The sequence below is a fragment of the Brassica napus genome, chromosome A7 (assembly GCF_020379485.1).
Source record: "Brassica napus cultivar Da-Ae chromosome A7, Da-Ae, whole genome shotgun sequence".
Taxonomy (NCBI): domain Eukaryota; kingdom Viridiplantae; phylum Streptophyta; class Magnoliopsida; order Brassicales; family Brassicaceae; genus Brassica; species Brassica napus.
Window position 1 is genome coordinate 19803576 of NC_063440.1, and position 20671 is coordinate 19824246.

At 31.8% G+C, this 20671-nt stretch overlaps 2 protein-coding genes and 1 long non-coding RNA gene across 3 annotated transcripts; 1 reads left to right on the forward strand and 2 right to left on the reverse strand.

The window, feature by feature from the left end:
• Window positions 1-2284: 2284 nt before the first annotated feature.
• LOC125576247 lies at window positions 2285-4488 on the reverse strand. The gene is made up of 2 exons (XR_007314671.1): window positions 2873-4488; window positions 2285-2723 (listed from the first exon to the last, which is right to left on the reverse strand). It is a non-coding gene; the product is annotated as an uncharacterized LOC125576247 (long non-coding RNA).
• A 2840-nt stretch (window positions 4489-7328) lies between these two features.
• Window positions 7329-10374, forward strand: LOC125576248 (protein IDA-LIKE 5-like). The gene has a single exon (XM_048735766.1). It carries the CDS (start codon window positions 9787-9789, stop codon window positions 10093-10095), a length of 309 nt encoding a protein of 102 aa, XP_048591723.1. The 5' UTR covers window positions 7329-9786; the 3' UTR covers window positions 10096-10374.
• A 4296-nt stretch (window positions 10375-14670) lies between these two features.
• On the reverse strand, window positions 14671-19964 carry LOC106353494 (PH, RCC1 and FYVE domains-containing protein 1). The gene is made up of 9 exons (XM_013793264.3): window positions 19430-19964; window positions 18870-18956; window positions 18677-18766; window positions 18504-18590; window positions 18318-18437; window positions 16157-18232; window positions 15930-16076; window positions 15043-15500; window positions 14671-14955 (listed from the first exon to the last, which is right to left on the reverse strand). The coding sequence occupies exons 1-9, from the start codon at window positions 19478-19480 to the stop codon at window positions 14811-14813; spliced, it is 3261 nt and encodes a 1086-aa protein (XP_013648718.2). The 5' UTR covers window positions 19481-19964; the 3' UTR covers window positions 14671-14810.
• Window positions 19965-20671: the final 707 nt, after the last annotated feature.

Sequence of the window (20671 nt, forward strand, 5' to 3'; positions counted from 1 at the left end):
GAAAATGAAGTGAATAACTAAAATCACAGTTTTTCACTTTTTACCTTTCGCACCATAAACATAATTCTCACTATAAAAAAGAAAGGTTGTTTTACCATTTGACTATTACTCTGTTTATTAATATAGTTTAGATACATAATATTATTCTATAAAGAACATATATTGATAGTTTTTAAATAGAATTAAATTAGACTGAGTAATATATGAAATTTATGTGTAGAAAACACTTATAGACTTATGATAGAAAATACATTCTAAGTTTTCAAAATTTGTTTTTTTTTTAAATTAGTATAGAATTGGTAAAAAATAGTATAGATTTACGATAGAAATTATAAGAAAAAAATATATGATTGTGAAGAAAATATCAACATATATAATAGAACGATAGTATATCCTATATATTATAAAACAATTACTAATTATATTTTTAATATTTTTTTAAAAAAGACATTTGATTAAAAAAATTCAAATTATGTTATATGTACCGAAAGATTATACTCTTTCAGTTGAATTTTCAAACTGGTTTATTGTATAGTTTAAAAACATTTAAGAAATAAAAGTGAAGAAAAAAAATTATCTCATTAAAGGCATTGTACTCGCAAACTCTGGAAATGTAGAAATTATTGTCACCAATTATGACTTACATAACTCATATTTTATGTTTATCAATATTTACATTTGTAAAAATTTATATTCTAACGTTTTAACCTAGTGGGGTCTAAATCAATTGAAGCCTCCAAAAACCATATTGAAAGTTTTGCGGTTGGTCTAACATTCATTATTGAATTGGTACATTTATCTACATTCTGAGAATCTTTATTTTGTATAAATAACATGTTGTGTTCTATATTTTCATTCACAACGCTGAATCATTGTAAGATGTGGATGCAATAGAAATTATAATGATTCAGCGTTGTGAATGAAAATATAGAACACAACATGTTATTTATATATGGAAATATCTCAAGATCCAATCATAGGTGTTTATCAGTCGTTCGACCAATTCTGGTCTCGTGTGGCAGCTGCTTACGAAAACGGAAAAGATGCAAGTTGGAGTGAACGTACAAAGAAGTCTATCCATTGTCGGATTCAAACTATTGAGAAATCAACAAAGAAATTGCATGCATGCATCAAGCAATGTGAAAACAAATGTCAAAGTGGTGCTTCAAATGATGACATTGTAAGTGTTTTTTTTTAGTTTGTGTAATATATATTTTACTTACTTTGCAATAATGTTTTCTGTTTTAAAATGATATGCAGTTTAAACAAGGCAAGTTAATGTTATTGGATGATCCAAAATACAAAGTAGGTTGGAAGTTCGATCATGTATGGAGCATTATAAATAATTTTGAAAAGTTTAAAGATGGTGACACATCTACGAGAAAAGTATCAAACTCATGTGGTTTCGGGGATACAAATCCAGAGTTAGAAATAGTTACATCTGATCCTGTTACACAAAAATCTCCAGGTTTGTCTATTTTTTTCTATGAATTTAGATGATGAAGAAGATAGAATGGGTGGATCTTTGTCTAATTTGAGAAAACAAGCTTACAAAGACATCAACATTTGAGATCCAAAACAAGAATTATGCTTTGAAGAAATCTAAAGAAGAGAACTAAATTTTATTTCGTGATTTGAACTTCATACAAGATCGTAACGTTTGTGCATACATTCAATCTGAGCAAAATCGAATTTTAGTAGAAATGAGTGAACAACAACAAGCTCAACAGTCTTCTCAAGTATCCACTTCATTTGGACAATATTTTAACAAACTTAGTGGATCTGAAAATGGTTTATCAGATTATCAAGTGTTAGTTTATAATGTACTAAGTTTTTTTTTTTTAGTTTGATGTTTATCAAGTCTTTCTGTTTTTATATTATTTATGTAATTGTGTTTCATCTAAAATATAGTAAAAAAAAAGAAAAACATGTTTTTAGCATATTTTTAATATTTTAAATTGATTGAATAAAAACAATAATAAAAACTTTAAAAGTAAGTTGGTAATATTAGTTCTTATAGTTTATTTAAGTACAAAAGAAGAACAAGTTAAAATTAAGGGATTAATTTGTAATTAAAAAAATGTTATCTCAAAAAATGAAACATTAACGGAGCAAAAAATGAAGCAAAAAAATAAAAAATGAAACACCATGTTCTTTTGCCGTATTAGTTTATTTTATTATGCTATTGCAACTTAATAATGTCTTGTACGTTTGGGTCTTGTTTAAAATTTAATTTATTTTATTCGATATTTAAAGATATACTTTTCTTGTGTTTGCTTCGATGTGAACAGTAAACATAAATATCATTATGATAATTGACAACATACATTTTTTGTTTTGACAATATACATTTTACATAACAAACTATAGTGGTTACCAACTTACCAGTAATTGAAATCGCACAATTCGAATCTTATTTCCCTCAACCTCAGGGTAAAATCGCACCATATTATAACATAGATCTCATAAACGTTCCATATATGTATTTATACATAGATAACCTAAACCAAATGAGAAGGCACCACAAACACAGGCACAAACATCAGCGAGCAAGCTTTTAACTCTCAAGATTCATGTGGCCAAATTGGAACTTTGATGGCGAAATCTTCTTTTCCTTTTATCCGTTGGACCGCAGCCAGGTGGATTGAAGCAACTCGGAGGAACAGGAGCGTACGAAGGACCGGTGTAGGCTTGGGCCGGGGAATCTTGAAAGAACTTCCCATCTGAGTTCATATCCAGATATCCAAATTAACCATATTAATAACAATAGTAATAATACTACTGATGCGAAATAATGAAATACGGAGATGTAACTAATATTCATATATATATAGTTTTAAAACACCTTAGATTTCATAATATGAAAACGTACCTGGAGAAAAGGTTTGAGCATGGGCGATTATGAAAAGCGCCAAGAATGAGAGAAGCATAACCACATAGAGCTTCGATGATATTGGCATCTTAGTCATTTATCTCTCTTATTTTTTATCTTACAGGACTTGAAAAGTGATTGGTATTTATAGACTCTAGAATATGGGGTTTAAAACACATTTTAATATCATCAGGCTCAGAAGCTCAGGCCATTATATACCCAAGAGTCAAGAGAACCGGACAAAATATGATTAAACCTAATCCTAGTTCAGTCAAAAAATTTAAAGATGTTATTCATTAATAACTAAAATTTAATTATTTTATTTTCTCATCTGAAAACACGCTTTTAAGGGGAAGTTTAATCACAAATTAAATCCAATACTAGAAAGACTGTAACTTTTTTTTTTGGGTCAAAGAAAGACTGTAACTAAGTTCCTATTACTAACATCTATTAATAAAACAAAGAATTATTTGTAGTCACTAGTCATCACCGGAAGATGCCATTTTCAAGCGTGTACCTAATATTTATTTTGAATTGTATTTTACAGAAATCACCAGTTTTGTGTGTTTTCGAGTGGACATGGTCTAGACGCGTTAATGACTACTCTTGAAGCTTATCTCCAATGTACAGTACACAAAATGCTTGTTTCCATATTGATTTCTTAAGGAACATACTTTGTCTTGATCAAATTTTCTTAGGAAAGCGACGTATTGTCAGTATCAGGCAAAGAAAATTATGCGAATACAATCATCAACAGAAATCAAAGCCAAGGAGGGATAAAAAAATATAAGCCATAAGTTTATCTACCGCTAAAATAGTACGACTCCTTTACTAGGGAGTGACTGGTAAAAATTGGTGTAAACTGGAGTATAAACTGGAATATAAACTGGAGTAATGATAATGGAGTAAATTAGTGAAAAAAGTAGAGTAAATTGGTGAAAAATGGTAAAAAAAACAAGATAATAAAACAAAAATAAAAGTTAGTGGCAACGAAAATTTCCCTTTTCAAAACGACGACGGAATAAAAAGGTTACCTTAATCTTTATTTAAACAGTAACTAGCGTAAATGAATAAAAATATAATTAATTTTTTTGTTTCACCTAACTGGTAAACATATCAGCAGAACTGAGAGGAAAATGTTTCTCGCTGAATTATTATCCCTAAAATTGAGATACAGTCATACTCTATATGTTACACTTCTCTAAAAAAAATTTTATCATCCAACGCTATGGTTATTATGTAATAACGTTGCTAGTCCAGAACATCAATTATGGAGAAAGACCATGTATAATTATCAAGTTTAAAATAACTCCATTGCATACCAAGTTTATTGTTAGATTACTTTAATCCACCAAATAAATTCAGTTGCTCGTAATTGATTTTCAAAATTATATATATAACATATATTCTCGATATTTACAAAACAAAATATTGAAAAGGAAGCAAAGACAAAAATGTCTGAATTTTCGGATTTATTGTTCTTGTAAAATTTTGAAATTTTCGAAGGACCTACAAAGCAACCATATGATATTTAACTGCGTGACCCAATAAATAAAAGTAGGACTACCTGAATCTATCTGATTAAGTTCTAATTAATACTAGAGATTGACCCGCACGTCCGTGCGGGTGTTAATTTTTACTTTCTTATAAATCGATATTTTATTTTTATGATTAGTATTATATATTTTATATGTGTCATAATCTCTATAATATTATTTGAGAAGTCAGTTTCCTATGTGTCACTCTCATATTAACTTTCACGATGGTTGATTACACTGATACCCTTAATGAATTAATAATATTAAATATTATTATTTATTTTTTTATTTAGTTTCCTTTTAAAAAAATTCCAAAAACATATACATATAATAAAAAAGGAATTGTTTTATAAAGTTAAAAGAAATATTGAAAACAAAAATATATGTATATATAATATGATTTCAAAAAAAGCAAAGTTCACAAAATAGTAATATTACATTTTTAAAAATATTTTTAAATAACACAAAATATAGTTTTGAAGTAATAAAATACTCTATATATATCTATATTTTCTTAGATGAAAAATATAAATTTGTATATAATGTGATTTTATTAAAAAAAAAATTACACAGATAATCTTGATATTAGAAAAAGAAATAACATTTCTTTCAAAACATAATTCTAAACAATACAAAAAAAAATCAAACTAATAGAAGTATTTTTATATATCTATATATTTTCTTAGAAGATTACACAAAATAATTGAGAAAAATAAATTGATATATGTTTAACTGACTAAAAATAGTTTATAATTAATATTATTGATGTGTTTTATTTATTTTTCATATATTTTGTTGACTATAATAGCTTCCAATTACATCAAAAACAATATCGATAAATTATATTTTACTTATATAATATTATTTTCAAATAAAATTACAACTTTGTTTAGTGCTTATTTTTAAGAGATATTGAAAACAAAAAAAATAAATCAAATAGTTGCAAAATAGATATATTATATTTTATCATTATTAAAATTATTATTTTTCTTAATATTAAATGTTCTTTTAAATTTTGTTTGGAACTTAATATAACCATAATCAAAATACCAAAGCAAAATATGAATTCTCATTTTCAATATTTTTTAAAATAAATTTTAGTTTCCATTCAATAAATCAAAAGCATAAAGTTATTTAGAATTTACAGAATATTTTAATTATTGTAAATATTAATATGTGTTCATGAGCTTCCAGAAATGTATCACCTACTTATGTATGTAACTTCCTATTGAGCATCACTTGATTTTATAATATATTTTTAAAAACATCAATAATTTGATAAATATTATGAAAATACATGCACGTTTAAACGATAAATAAAAGTGATTTGATTTTACTTGATTATAATAAAAAATAAAAATTATATCATTTGAATTTGAAAGAATAACAGTAACTCAATATACTCACAACATGAGTGATTCAACTAATCTAACTTATATCTAAAATCATAGATTTAACTACGATAAGAAAATATAATTTTATAAGAAAAATAATTTATTTTATAAATATAAATCAAAGAACAACTCAAAACATATTAAAATGAAAATAAAATATTAAAAAACTGTTACAATTTAGTTCTTTTCTAAAATTTATATATATGCATGAGACTTCAGAATATTATCGTTATATTAATTTATGTAAATTGGAATCAGACACTTTAGTTTATTTTAATTTTTTTTATTGTAAGCACAAAATAATTAAAGTTATACATAATCTTCATAAAATATATTTACATATTTTAGACAACAACCACCTAAATGCAAATAAGAAATTAATCAAAATTTTAATATATTTAGAATAAAAAATATTATAGTTGAATTCAGAGATGCAATCCAAATTACGCAAATGATAACTAAATTGACTGTAAAAACAATAAAACCGATTAAATATAACATATAGAAAATCATATGTATTATTAAAGTAATATAATATTATAAATATAAATGATGCATACAAACTATAAATTAATTTAAAATTAAAACTAAATAGCAATCAATTATTATAGTATATTTATTTCAAAAACATTTATACCCGTGCATGAGCACGGGAAAATCACCTAGTATAATTAATTGCATAAGTACTTTTAGATTTCTATACATCATAATCGAACCTGAATCAAATAGAGTAATATGATTACTTTTGGTTATTCGGTTATTTTTAGTTTAATTTGAATTCAACATACCTGAATTGAATCGGTTAATATTCTTACTTTTCATACAAATATCCGTACCGGCGTCAAATACATTAGTTTTTGGATATTTGTAGGTTTGTATATATCAAGACTGAATTCATCTGGACCCGATTCGAAACACACATGAAAATTTATAATACCGAAATGAAGTCTAGTTTCAAAACTCAAAAAGCATGATAACCCACAGAAATAACTCGTAGCTGAATAGTTATCCGAATGTCCATGTCTAACCGATACATAAGTAAATAAAAAAAATTGTTAACCATTTTGAATTCTTATCACAAATAGAGTGGTTTTATTCAAATATGTCGAATTATTATAGTTAATATGTAAATAATCCTGGCAAAATATTATAGTAAATATAATTAATGAGATAGTTAAAAAGTGAGAAAATGAATGTAAAAGATAAAATAAAAAAAAATTGAAAACAAATAAATTTTGTTTTTCATGTCACTATTATATATCATATATATGTCATCATATAATTAATCATATTTTATATGTACCATAATATAAGTAATCATATAATTAATATTATTTTATACATACCATCATATAAATAATCACATATATTATATTTATAAACTTAATATGAAATATAAAAACCATAATTTAAGTTGATGTTTTTAATTAAGTTATGTATTGTATTTTTCTAATATATAGTGAAAATATTTTTTAAATGGTTATTGGAAAATATTTTAGTAATTTTTTTTAAAATATATATATATATATATTTGAATCAATTATTTATATAAATTAATTTTAAATTATTATTTTGATTTGAATTTTGTATAGAAATAATTAAAATTGAGAAAAATGAATGCAAAAGATAAAATAAAAATTGAAAACAAATAAATTTTGTTTTGTACTTCTGTAATAAATGATATTAACTTATTTAGTAAATATAATAGATGAAGGGTTAGAATTGATTAACAATATAATAAAAATCTTTTAAAAAATCAATTAAGATAAGCAAGTATTATTTTATACTGTTATCCATGCTTCCAAACAATTCTCATTTATACTACTATCCATGTTTCCAAACAATTCCCATTTATACTACTATCCAAGTTTCCAAACAACTCTCAAATGTACTTCAGTTTTAATAATATAGATATGTCTGTACTGCCACATCTTCACCACCCTAGTTTCGGGGGGTTGAGTTCTATTAGTATATGTTTGTGTTAAAAAAAAAAAAAAGACTACCTGAATCTATCCAACGATATTTAATACTTTAGTATTACATGTATTTTCATTTTTGCATATGTCATCACTCATCAGCTCTGTCGGCAAACCGAGGTCCACTTTGATCTTTTCTTTTTGTTTTTTTCTTATTCTTTCTCATTTCTCCTTTTGTTTAGTGAGCTCCACTATAGTAACTTTACTTCAGCTAAATTACATTATTTGTAACTTTATTTCTAGTTTTTGTATTTCGATTATAATATATTCCGACAATCTAATGCAAGTAGATATGTGTTACTTCAGCTAAATATTTCGTTATTTAAGTGTTTGTTGTCAGTGAAACTGAGCGTAAATCGTGGTCACTTATATTTTAAGTTTAACCGAGCTTTGCGTTAGACGAAAAGATTGAATGAACTTAGTTAATTACTCACATGTAAGTATGTAACTTGTGTTGCAATTTAGTTAATAACTTGTTTTTTAGAAGTTAACGCATCCGATAGAAAAGGAGATACCTACTCGATCTTCCCAAAACAAATTAACAGGAGCGAGGCAGTGGGACTCACGTAGTATTTTATTTTGTAAGTTGAAATTTTCAAACTTGGAATGGTCCCATATCATCTATCTTTCCTGTTATAGTAGTAAATGCTTCAATACATTTTCCCATTCTTTATATGTTTCATTTTTCTTATAGTTAAAAAAAAAATCATTTCCATGTTCAATGTTCCTCATATGTCATTTAATGTCAACGGAAATTTAGTACATAATTCTTACTATATATATTATTCACATTTACTCTTAGGAAGACTGGTCGGCTATCAGATAATGGAAGAAATCTGTATTTATATTTCATAATAAGTTGACAAAAAAAAATTCATAATAAGTTAATAAATTAATAAAAATGCAAAGAGGTGTATATACGAGGATAAGAAAATTAGTCGCTATAGAAAATTGACCAATAAGAAAATTATGCGTGATTTGTGATCGTTGATATCAACCATATATAGTTCAATGACTGATTGCTAAACTGAAGTTTATAATTGCTAAACTAAAGTTTATAATTGCTACATTTAATAACGTTTAGATGTTTCTTTTGTTAGTTCGAAATTTGTCTCCATAACTTATAGTAGTTCTGACTCAATTGGTTGCAAGGACTCTTTTGGCAGTGGTTGGTTGAGTTCTTGTTCACGAGTTCGAGTTTCTCCTAAAAAGGAACTGTTTCCGTCTGAACATATATCACCAAGCAGCTAATTACATATTGGAAAAGATTGTAGAACAAAGGTCTTAATTTTTTTTTGTTAAAGAAAACCCTAATATTTTGCTCATTAACATCTACTATACGAATCCCCTAGAGACCCATTCAAAAATATAAAACATCCTACCCACTCCCACCTCTAGAAACACACAATCTGCCTTTAATCAATCAATTCATATTTTTAAAGTTCACCATTAATTCTTTGTTAGATTTAATTAATTAATAATAACTTATACTATAGAACATCAAACTTTCCGTAAGGATGCTTGCAAAGCATATATAACAAGAATTCTAATAAGCATTGGTTCATACAACTACTTGAAAATTATGGTTAATTTGTCTTCTTGTTTTGTTCTCCTATAAATAAGAAAATTATTTTTCTGGAGAGTTGATGATACATGGTGTTGTAGAAACAGAAACTTTAATATTTCAGTATATATATTTGTATGTAATTTATCCTTATCTGAGTTAAAGTAATAAAAATACTTCAAAAAGCTTTAACTACATGGAGGCATACCAGTATAATTGAATAACTTTTAATCTATGTAAAACATGTCATAATCAACTCCCCGTATACCAACTTTATCAACAAATAGTATTATATAATAGTTAGTAAGATTAATTTTTCTTATAGTATCAACCAGTATCCCCCTTTATATTGAATACTCTCACCTTAAAATACAAAACACTAAGTTTCTCTATTTCTTCATCTTCATTCTCACTTGTTTTCTGAAAGCAAGCTTTTACAATAATGGGCAATAAACGCATAGAAGCAATGATGATTATGGTGATGATTATGATGGTGTTCTCATGGAGGATTTGTGAAGCCGAGAGGTTAAGAAGACACACAGCATCATCATCAAGACCACAAAGATTTTTCAAGGTGAGAAGACCAAATCCACTTCATCATAATCATAACCATGGCTTCATTGATGATGATTATCCTCCAGAAAGTTTCTCAGGGCTTTTACCCAAGACAATGCCAATTCCACCTTCTGCTCCTTCCAAGAAACACAATGTCTATGGTTTACAGAGTACCAATTTCCAACGATATCCATGACCTTCGGTCGCCAAGATACTTACACATACTATTATATACACACTTATTTTTATAACATATAAATCTAGTTATGTCTATCTTCTTTCTCCCCTTTGTGTTTCTTTTTTCTTTTACTTTGGTTTTAAAGAAAGTTTTCTAGGAAGAAATTATTGTATTCCATCGAGAATAAACAAAATCAGGTCGGGCTATTTTTCGATGCACGCCTACTTATTTGAACCCTACTTGTATTATAGTTTGGAGAATCATGTATCATATATGCAAACTCATGATTGAATCATTGTAATGCCTCATACTAATGTACCTTCTTTCGTTCTATCTAGCAATAAATTAACACATACATATGTTCTACTTTTTATTTCTATTTTATTTTAAAGTCAAAGCTTTTAATGCTTGATTAGCGGTATAATGTTTTTTCTGTTATCATTAATCACCAACAAACATGTATCAGGATATCATAGAAAACAAAAGATGTATAGTATTTGACCCCCCCCCCCCCCCCCCCCCCCCCCCCCTCCTCCCAAATATGTTCAGTACTACTGTTAATGTTTTTATATAGATCTAGACGAAATAAATGTCATAATGGCCAACAACAATTTTTCTTCGGGGTTATGTACAGACGTGTAACGTGTTACATGGGACGGAAACTCTGCAGACACTAGTTTTTCTCATAAATGAAGTCACAAATGTAATGAAGAAAATAAATTGAATGAAGTCACCATTAATGATGCTACGGTGTATACGTTCTCCGCATATCCTAACGGAACTTAGTAAGAAATATATAGTTTTCTTATATAGTTTTCTTTTTTTGAAACTTAGGAGAAATATATGGAAAAAGTGCCAATTTCGACCCCAACTATTTCAGTCGTGCCAAATACGACCCGAACAATTGATCAGTGCCAAATACGATCTCAACTCAATTATAATTCAAAAAAACTACCCGAACTTCTTAAAACGTGCCTAAATCTACATTGACTCTAAAATAAGTTAGTCAACCGTTAACAAGATAAAACGACGTCGTTTTGATATACGAGGAAAAGTGCCAATTTCGATCCCAACACTCTAAGTCGTGCCAAATAAGACCCGAACAAATGGTCAGTGCCAAAAACGACCTCAACTCAATTATAATTTAAGAAAAATTATCCAATTTTTCTAAAACGTATCTAAATCTACATTAACTCTAACAGAAGTTAATCAACCTTTAACAAAGATAAGACGACGTTGTTTTGATATATGTATTTTTTTGTTAAATATGTTCATTTCGGGATTCAAATCCGTGCTGGGATATCTTTTTAAAATGGCACACTAACAACTAGACTAAAATAATTTTTTGAAATATTATTACAAATTGAAATTCTCCATTATATAAAATACTATTCTTCTTCATCTTATCCAATTTAAAACTTTGGTGATTGCTTTATATATTTTAGTTATTGTTTAATTTGTCTAATATTTTGTACAACATATCATAGTGAAAGAAAGGTAAAAGGCCTCTTAACATTTTTGAATAAAATATCAAAATATATAATATCAACTTTAGAAACTAAAAAATTTTCCACTTAATTTTAAAAATTAAAAATAATTTATATAAGAAAATTGTATAAATAAATTCAAAGTTTTAAGCATATTTAAGATCGTATAATAATAAATATTTTATTATTTATATTTTAGTAAGATATAATTTTATTAAAGATATGATAAATAAGAAAAACATGTTAATGTATTTATATAAATCAGAAAAAATTATCACCAAAATTTTAAATTGGATAAGATAAAAAATAATAGTAGTTTATATAATTTCAAATTTGTAATAGTATTTTTAAAAATTACTTTTATCTAGTTGTTAGTGTGCCCATTTAAAAGGGTATCACAACATGGTTTGAGTTTCGGAATGAACATATTTAAAAAAAAAAAAAAGATATATATATATATATATGTATATATAAACGACGTCTTCTTATCTTGTTAACGGTTGAATAACTTATGTTAGAGTCAATGTAGATTTATGCATCTTTTAAGAAGTTCAGGTAGTTTTTCTTAAATTATACTTAAGTTGAGGCCGGTTTTGGCACTGCCCATTTGTTCGGGTCCTATTTGGCACGACTGAGAGTGTTGGGGTCGAAATTGGCACTTTTTCTCGTATATCAAAACGACGTCGTTTTATCTTGTTAACGATTGACTAACTTTTGTTAGAGTCAATGTAGATTTAAGCACGTTTTAAGAAGTTCGGGTAGTTTTTTCGAATTATAATTGAATTGAGGTCGTATTTGGCACTGATCAATTGTTCGGGTCGTATTTGGCACGACTAAAATAGTTGGGGTCGAAATTGGCATTTTTCCCGAAATATATAGCTGCATATAGTGACTGTATGTACCATCATCATAAACTTTGAGCTGACGTATGCTTGTTTTCTACTAGTTGTGATTTGATTATCCAACAATGGCTTTGAAATTTTGTATCGCGAGGAAGTAACACATTTATTAGCATCAACGACCAACCATAAATCAGTTATTTTATTTTTAGCCAATTATTGGAGTGCAAGTTTCTTTGGTATAATAAAATTTTTATTTATTCAACCTGATTAATCGAAAATTCAGATTTGATTACAAATGCGATTTGAAAATTTTCCAGATCATTCTATTACATTTTAGCTTCATCCATCCACAAGACCCGACAGGTTCCACTAGTCCAATTTTTGAAATCCTTAGAAATCGGTTGTCGTTTTCAAACTTTGACGAACACCACAGAAAGACGAAGTTCTCCTTGTGGCCGCGATGTTGAGATTTCACATGTCGTTTCAGGAGTAGCTGGCTACCGATGGATTCCTTGGAGCTTGTAATTTTCATTAATTGTCGTTGAAGCACTTAACGGCGAAGAGTAAGGAGGGAGAATGATAACAAACCTTAGGGAAAATGCCACACATCCACCAAACCGAAGACGGGTTGAGATGAAGCATCAAATAGAATCGGGATCTTCAGTTCCTGCAAAATAAGATGGGGATTAACATGTCAAGACAATCAAATAGCCATCACGACACTGGGATGGCCAAACCCCGGCCCAACCATGTCTCCTTGCCAATCAAATAACCTTAGTGGTTAGCGTGTTTTGTTTAATGAGTGTCTATGCTCAGTTATTGAAGTAAGTTCGGACTTCGGATAGAAAATTTGAATTTTAATCAAATTTCGGTCGCGGCACGACCAAAATTTTTTAGATACAGACTAGATCGCATCTGACCGATCATGTGAAAAATTTTATTCGTTGTATATTTTTTCTACTGTCTGATTTTTTTCGTAAATTTGGTTTTTTATTCCTACCTTTTTGCAGTGCATTCCGTAGTCGTCATATTGGACACTGATTATATATCTCAATCCCTAAACGGAATGAGGTCGAACATAAAGTTAGATTCCTTTTAAGCGAGAATGGTTATCATGGGAGCGTGTCGACCAGGGCTTTCTACAGTGATAAGAATCATTTCTCTGATGAACTGGTTAACGAATATTGCAACTACGGATTTCTACCCACTTTATTTAAAGGTGAATTTCTTTTTTAACCTCTTTTCTCTCCTTTCACTTATATTTTTTTAGTGTTACTTAATAATATTGTACATCTCTGTTGATATACCATGCCAGGGGATAGAGGTTCGAGGATTCGCCTGATGATAATAGACATTGTTTTCTGAGCAGAGACACGTAGCGATGAACCAGTCTATGTCCTGGTGATCTCTAAAGACATAAAAACTTAGAAGAAGACGCCAAGTTCTCAACTGTTCGTGAGCTTTTGGAAAACACACAGAGATTTCCATCTTACCGTTGTACAGCCTGATACCGTCCTAAGCTTGTGAATCCGTGGTAGCTGTTCTGAGGTCTCCTCGGCTTCGGTGTTTTGCTTTTATGAGCCCCCTGTCTAATATTTACTTAGACAATGCCCTTCATTTTAAGTGAATTTTGAAGTATTGCTGTAAGACAATGACAAGTTGAAATGGGCTTCGGTCAACATATTAGTCAATCAGTGTTCATCAAATACAGACAAATAAATATAAATAGTGACCCAAAAACAATGTAAATATCTACTATAAATTTGTGAAACAAAAAAAGAATACAAAGAATGAGAATGAAAATAAAAAATAGTGTAAAGCTCATGTATCATTGAAAATTGATGGATATTATTCTTTGAAGGTATTTTACGCATATTAAAAATCACTTAAAAATTATATGTTATTCTCTGTTCACACACTAATTTTTTTTCTCTCTAATTAATACACTAATACAATGATGTTAAAAATGAATATTATTTATAGTTCTACACTGAAAACACAAAACAACACTTTTTGAACTAAAAATAATATTCTAAAGCGATATCTTTTAAGAAAATGAGTGAGTAGTTGATATTTTTGACTTATATTAGTCACACAATTAGGTAACTGCGACAAAGGGTTGTCATTAGTCTGTTAATCAGAAAAGTCAAGATTATCTCAACATCAAAAAGTCAAAAGCAAGAAGACCTTTGGTTATAAGACTTTAATACTTACTTTAAAGGACTAATCTTAATACTATAATTTTGTTTTTGTTGCTTATGTCATCCGAGAACAGAAGGTCTTTTATATATACCACATACATTAAAGGACATGAAAAAAACAAAGAGTTAAGTTGAACAATTGAAGAGTTTCCGGACAAACTAAAACTTAAGGGGCAAAAAAAATACAAACATTTTAAGGACTACTACTGAGTAACGTCTTCTTCTTCATCTCTATCAGTTTGAGAAGCTGTTGGTTTCTCCGACACTCTCACATTATATTTCTCATACACTTTTTCCCTATTCTCCGACCACCATGTCTCAGCTTGATGTTCTCCAAATCTTCTTCGGCTGCAAACAAAAAACAAAACCTTTAGCACATCAATCACACTTACTAGTAAAAACGTGCAACTCAAGAGCATTGAGACAAATGTTAACCTGAACCGGACTCTTCTAAGATCTCTAGTTCCATCATGGAGAGCAACAAGGGTTATATACACACCGGGCTCATACTGTTCTATCCACTCTGCTTCTACCTGATCAGTATTGTTTTCAGCTCCTGTTTGGCTAGAACCATTGTTATGGAACTGGAAAGGCTCGTGTCTCTCACTGATAACTGACCCGCTGCTGCTAAGCCGTGGGTCTGAGGGATAAGCGGTGTTGTTGTTGTTGTTGTTTCTTTCGCCGGCTCTAGGTGTGTGCTTCGGTGATTGGAGATTGGACCAAGATGCATTCGCAAAGGCGAAGTCAAAAGGAGCAACTGAAGATATAGAAGAGGTCATTGACTCTGATCTTGAGGAGTGGAAACCGTTTTCTTCAGGGAAATGGAAACCGTTCTGGTCTAATCCGAGTTTGATGCTCTCACCAGGAGGCAACTTCTCAGCTACATCCTTGAGCTGCCAAAGATTATATCTTATTACACATCAAGCTTCAATGCAGTTTACAAGTATATTAATAGGCTCGGTTTCAGTTTGTTCGGTCGGGTATTTTCGGTTTTAGTTAGTTCGGTTCGGCCACAATCCCACCGAAAAATCAGTTCGGTTTGGTTTGGCTTTCAGTTAATTTTGGTTTTATATTTTTCGGAAATAACCTATTTTTGGGTTTCAATTAGATATCAGTATAATTTAAAAAAAAAAACTTGGATATTTTCAGTCAAATTTGGTTTGTTGAGTTATTTTGGTTATTTTCAGTTAATTTTTGGATTTATTTTGAGAACCACACTCACCAAAACCGAACCAAAAAACCGAAATATTTTCAAAAGCTTTCCAATCCAAACCGAACTCAAAACCGAAAGTGAACCAAAAAAACCAAAAACTAAATTGTACCTGCGCTATGAGCGACTTTATTGCTTCTTTTGCGGCTCTTGATTTGGCAGATTCCTCCTCTGCCAATGCTAAGGCTTCCTGAGTCTTCTTAACCGAGTTCTTGAGCTCTACTTCTTGTAGCTCACACTTCTGTGTCAAGCTGTCCACCTAAACCCAAGGAAAAAAACAAATAAGAACATGTAACCAGTGCAGAAGAAGCAAGCAAGCATGAGTCCCTTTATGCATACCTGTGTTCTCAACTTAATAATCTCCTGATTCAATATCTCATTGGTTTTCTTCATATTATCTGCTACACCCACCGGGAAATAGATTCCAGAAGTTGAAGGCATAGGAGTAGCAGAGCGTGGAGGACTAGACCTCCTAGAGAAAGGCGACACCGACCGAGAGTTAATACCTGAAGGAGCCTGAACTAGCTTTGGAGTAGACCTTCCTATATTAGACTGCACCGCATCTTTCAGCTGCATCAAAGAAGGCAGCTGAGAGTTGCGACCGAGCGCAAAGTTATCACTCTTCTTCCCTTGTTTAGCAGCTTTGCTATCCAACTGCTTGATCAGATCCATATTAGATGCACCAAACTTAGCCAATCTTATCTCAGACTTATCCAACCTATCTTTATTCTCCCCCGAGAGACGAGGCACAACGCTGTTCCTTCTGCTCGTCGTCTCGCTTATCTCAGACACTTTGCTGAGCTTAACATAACAAGAGTCACACACACGGTACAGTCTCCCCGCGCTAGGAGCCAACGCAGCTCTGAACGCTTTCTTGGAACTGCATGAATGACAATGCACAAGTCCACAGTTGTAACAGTTATGCCGTTTCCGCGTAAAGCCAAAAGCAAGTCTACAGGATGAGCACTGAGACTGCTCAGCGCCAGAGACCCATTTGTGCAGACATATAGCTGCAGTGTAGTTTGATCCGCAAGCAACGTACTTAACGTGTCTGTCTCTCAAAGCTTCCACGAGAGTAGGTACTTTCCGATCCTCTAAATCACCGTGTCCTAGTCTCCCATTAGCTCCTTTACCCCATGTGTAAACTTCATTACGAGAAGTTAAGGCTGCAACGTGATATGCTCCGCAAGAGATCTCTTCAACGAACTCGCTCGCGAGCTTGTCCTCAACCAAACACGGTAGCTTCCCGTCTGTCTGCACATTCCCGAGCTGGCCGTAGACTGTACTCCCCATGGTAAACACTTGTCCAGAGGTTGTCAACCCAACCGTCAAACTATGTCCACACGCGATTTTGTGGAAGTTGTAATCAATCAACGCAGGGACACACGTTGGTTTAAGACGAGGGTCTTTATCACCGTGTCCGAGACGGTTCTTGTCTCCATCACCCCAAGTGAAAAGCTTCCCAGACGACACAGAGCTTGAGTTTGATTGTGTGACAATGATCTCAACAACAGCAGCAGTGTGCCAAACTCCACACGAAACAGCTATAGTTCTAAGGCCTGATAGAGACTCAACTTCTCTCGGATACTGAACCGTCTCCTTGTCACCGTGTCCCAACACACCAAACGTTCCATCTCCAAACGTGAAAAGCCTCCCGTGAGATGTCACCAAAGCGGTATGCCAAGGTCCACAAGTCACAGAAGCCACGTGGAGTCCTTCGAGAGGACCAGCGATTCTCTTCGGTATCCAGTGGCTTACATCAGAGCCGTGACCTAGAAGGCCAACGTTATGCGTGCCGTCGCCCCAAGTATAAAGCTCTCCAGAGAGAGTAACAGCACAAGTGTGGAACTCTCCACAAGCAACAAAGTCACAAGATGTGAGAGATTCAACGAGACGTGGGTGAAACACATCTTTGCCAATACCATGACCTAGTCTTCCTCCAGACTCTTCACCCCAAGTGAAAACCTCTCCTTGCCTCGTCACAAACGAAGCGTGCCTTACACCGCACGCGATTTGATGAACGTCTAAGACGATGTTTGACTCTAACGGCTTCGGGACAAGGACGTCCGTTCTCGTGGTTAGGTAACTTGCGTTCTTATCAATCCCGATCTTGACTACATTGTCGCATATAACTTCACCCCAGATGTACACGTCACCTAGAGCATCGGAGTCATCTGCTCCAGAACCGTGACTAGAACTGCTTTGTGCGCTAGAGACACTAACTCGGAAACCATCTGAACCAGATACCTTTGTTTGCATGTTTTTGGTATCTAAAGCAACATGTGATTGCTCAGGCTCAGTGCTCTTGGGAGAAGGAATTGGATCGAAGTTAAAAGGAGTCCCAGGAGAGCTGTGACCTTGTGAAGCGCTCGCGGAACTGCTGCTTTGACTGCTAGATGTCACGTCTCTGCTGGCCTGGAATATATATACCATGTCAACATGGTCAACCAAAGAGTCCACAACATATAGTCACAAAGAGTTGCTTGCTTTGAACACTTACATCAACTGAAATGTTACCGCCACTCCAGCCATCAATCTTTGAGCGACCACCTTGCCCACCTGATATTAATGTTTTAAGACCTCCAATCCAAACTTCAGCCTCGACCTTGTCCTTACAAATCTATTAAGAAGTAAAACTGTTATGCCTGGAGTTAATTATCAAAGTATCAGTTTCATGATGACTAACCAAGTCAAGAGACTTCTTTTTTCCGTTGTATAAGAGAGAGAAGGATAAGTAATCTTTCTCTGGGCGAAGATAACGCTGGAAAACAGCCTGTTGCAATAGATGATATGGTCTATTAGATATGCTTGAAAGCCAAGAGGAATCCTTTTCATATAAAGAAATGAAGAATGTCTTACAGTTCTTTGCCCAGGTACAATTTTAGAAACAGATGCTAATTTCAGTCGCTTTTCACCACTACTTGATATCCAGATCAGAGATTTTTCATCCTGCGCATAATAACCAACACCAACGAGTAGTTTTCTCAGATGAAGAAACTTTCCAAAAAATAATTGCAGAAAGACAAGTTGTTGAGAGCAGAAAGCAACTCACACTAGACAGTCTGAAAGGATAAAACTTTGGCTTTCCTTTGCGTCCATATTTTAGAAGCTGAGTGCCCTTCTTCAATGTATTCAATGCCTGCCAAATGGGAAAGAAGCGCATTAGGACACAAGATTCTAGCTACAAGTAACATCATTTGCGACTTGCGACAGCATATATTAATAAGTTCCAATGGTCATTTTACACGAAAGATCCAAAACAGAACAAGAATGTGATGTATTCACCTATAGCTTCCTGCTTCTCCATAAACCTAAATGTTCACTAGAGAACCAGATTCAATACACAAGTTATCTAGGGGAAAGTTCCACCAACAAACCAAAGGAAAAGACACAAGCTATACTAAGCTGAGGATTAGGATCTCAAAGAACAAAGTAACAGAGAGACATGAGATTTGCTGGAACTATTACACTTTCAAAAAAAACAAAACTCCAAAATTTTCAACTTTGAGCTTCATACTACCCACCTTCAATCCCTAAAACCTTACTTAACACTTTGAGCTATTCTACTGCATATAACACAAACTAATCGAAGAAGATAAGAGAGAGACTGACTTGTTCAAGGTTGTGGTCAGCAGCATTACTGTAGGACACAAGATCTGCCATTCAATGTGAAACAATCACCAGAACGACACCACCCTCTTCGATCCTCACCGTTCATCATCTATAACTATAATAAACAAAAGCCCCGGAGCCTCTAGCCGCCGTGGAAACCATCAATTAAACCACCCGTAACCGTAATCAGCCAGTTGCAAGCAAACGCAAACGTAAAGCTTAAAACTTTCGAGATGGGCACTGCTCTTTTTCAGCTTAATTCACTTCTCAGATCTAACGAGACTTCTCCTAGATGGTAAAGACACGATCTTCAGAATTTGGCAAGTGCTGCTGCTTCAGTAAGCTTGTGAGAAAGCAATCACCTTTTTCGGTGAAACAGGGGATGATTTTACGGGAGATGACAGTGGTGCTGAGAGAGGAGAACCCGGCGGAGAAAAACGACGGAAAAGCAAAAAGGAAGGAGGAGGAAGACAGGGAAGTCAGAGACAGCGATGACAAAGGAAGAGAGAGAGAGAGTATAATACGAAATTTAATATCTTTTTTTTAAATAAATAAAGGAAACTGTTTCTTTCTTGGTATTAAATGCTTTATTCTGTTTTCTTTTGTTTTTTTTTATTAAATAATTTTTACTTTCTTAAAAATATACAGTATATAGCGGAGGAATCCCTATGAGATTATGAAAAACAAAAAGAGGCGTTCCCCATGCATTAGTATTAGTTACATTCGAGTAAATCAAATTATAATCTTATGAAAGGATGTTTGATTACACTTATCAACAAGTTTTTTTTTTTTTTTGCAGTATTGGGAATGGGGTACATTGTATTGGTATCAATTTGGAGCTAACTAGACAATCCACAAGGTCAACCAAATATATTCTCTATAATCCTGTTGAGTTTATAAAAGAAAACATGTTTGATTACCAACCTATTTGCAGCATTTGTATATGAGAATTTTTGTTTGTTTAAAATGCGAATAATATATATTGACTTCTTGGTTTTATTTTTTTATTAATATATATCTCCATTTTCTTCTTCTTTAATCAATTTAATAAGTGTTTATACTATTTCTTTTATTTGTGTAATCCTTTAGAATTCACATACAAAGTAAATAGTTTAGTGGTTATAAACGAATGCGAATGTGATTTGTTTGATAGCAATGCATAATTACATAGGATCTAGCTCGCCCTCGACGTTGTAAAAGCAAATCGAAACCTTGGATTGTATGATGCATGCCCAAGGATCA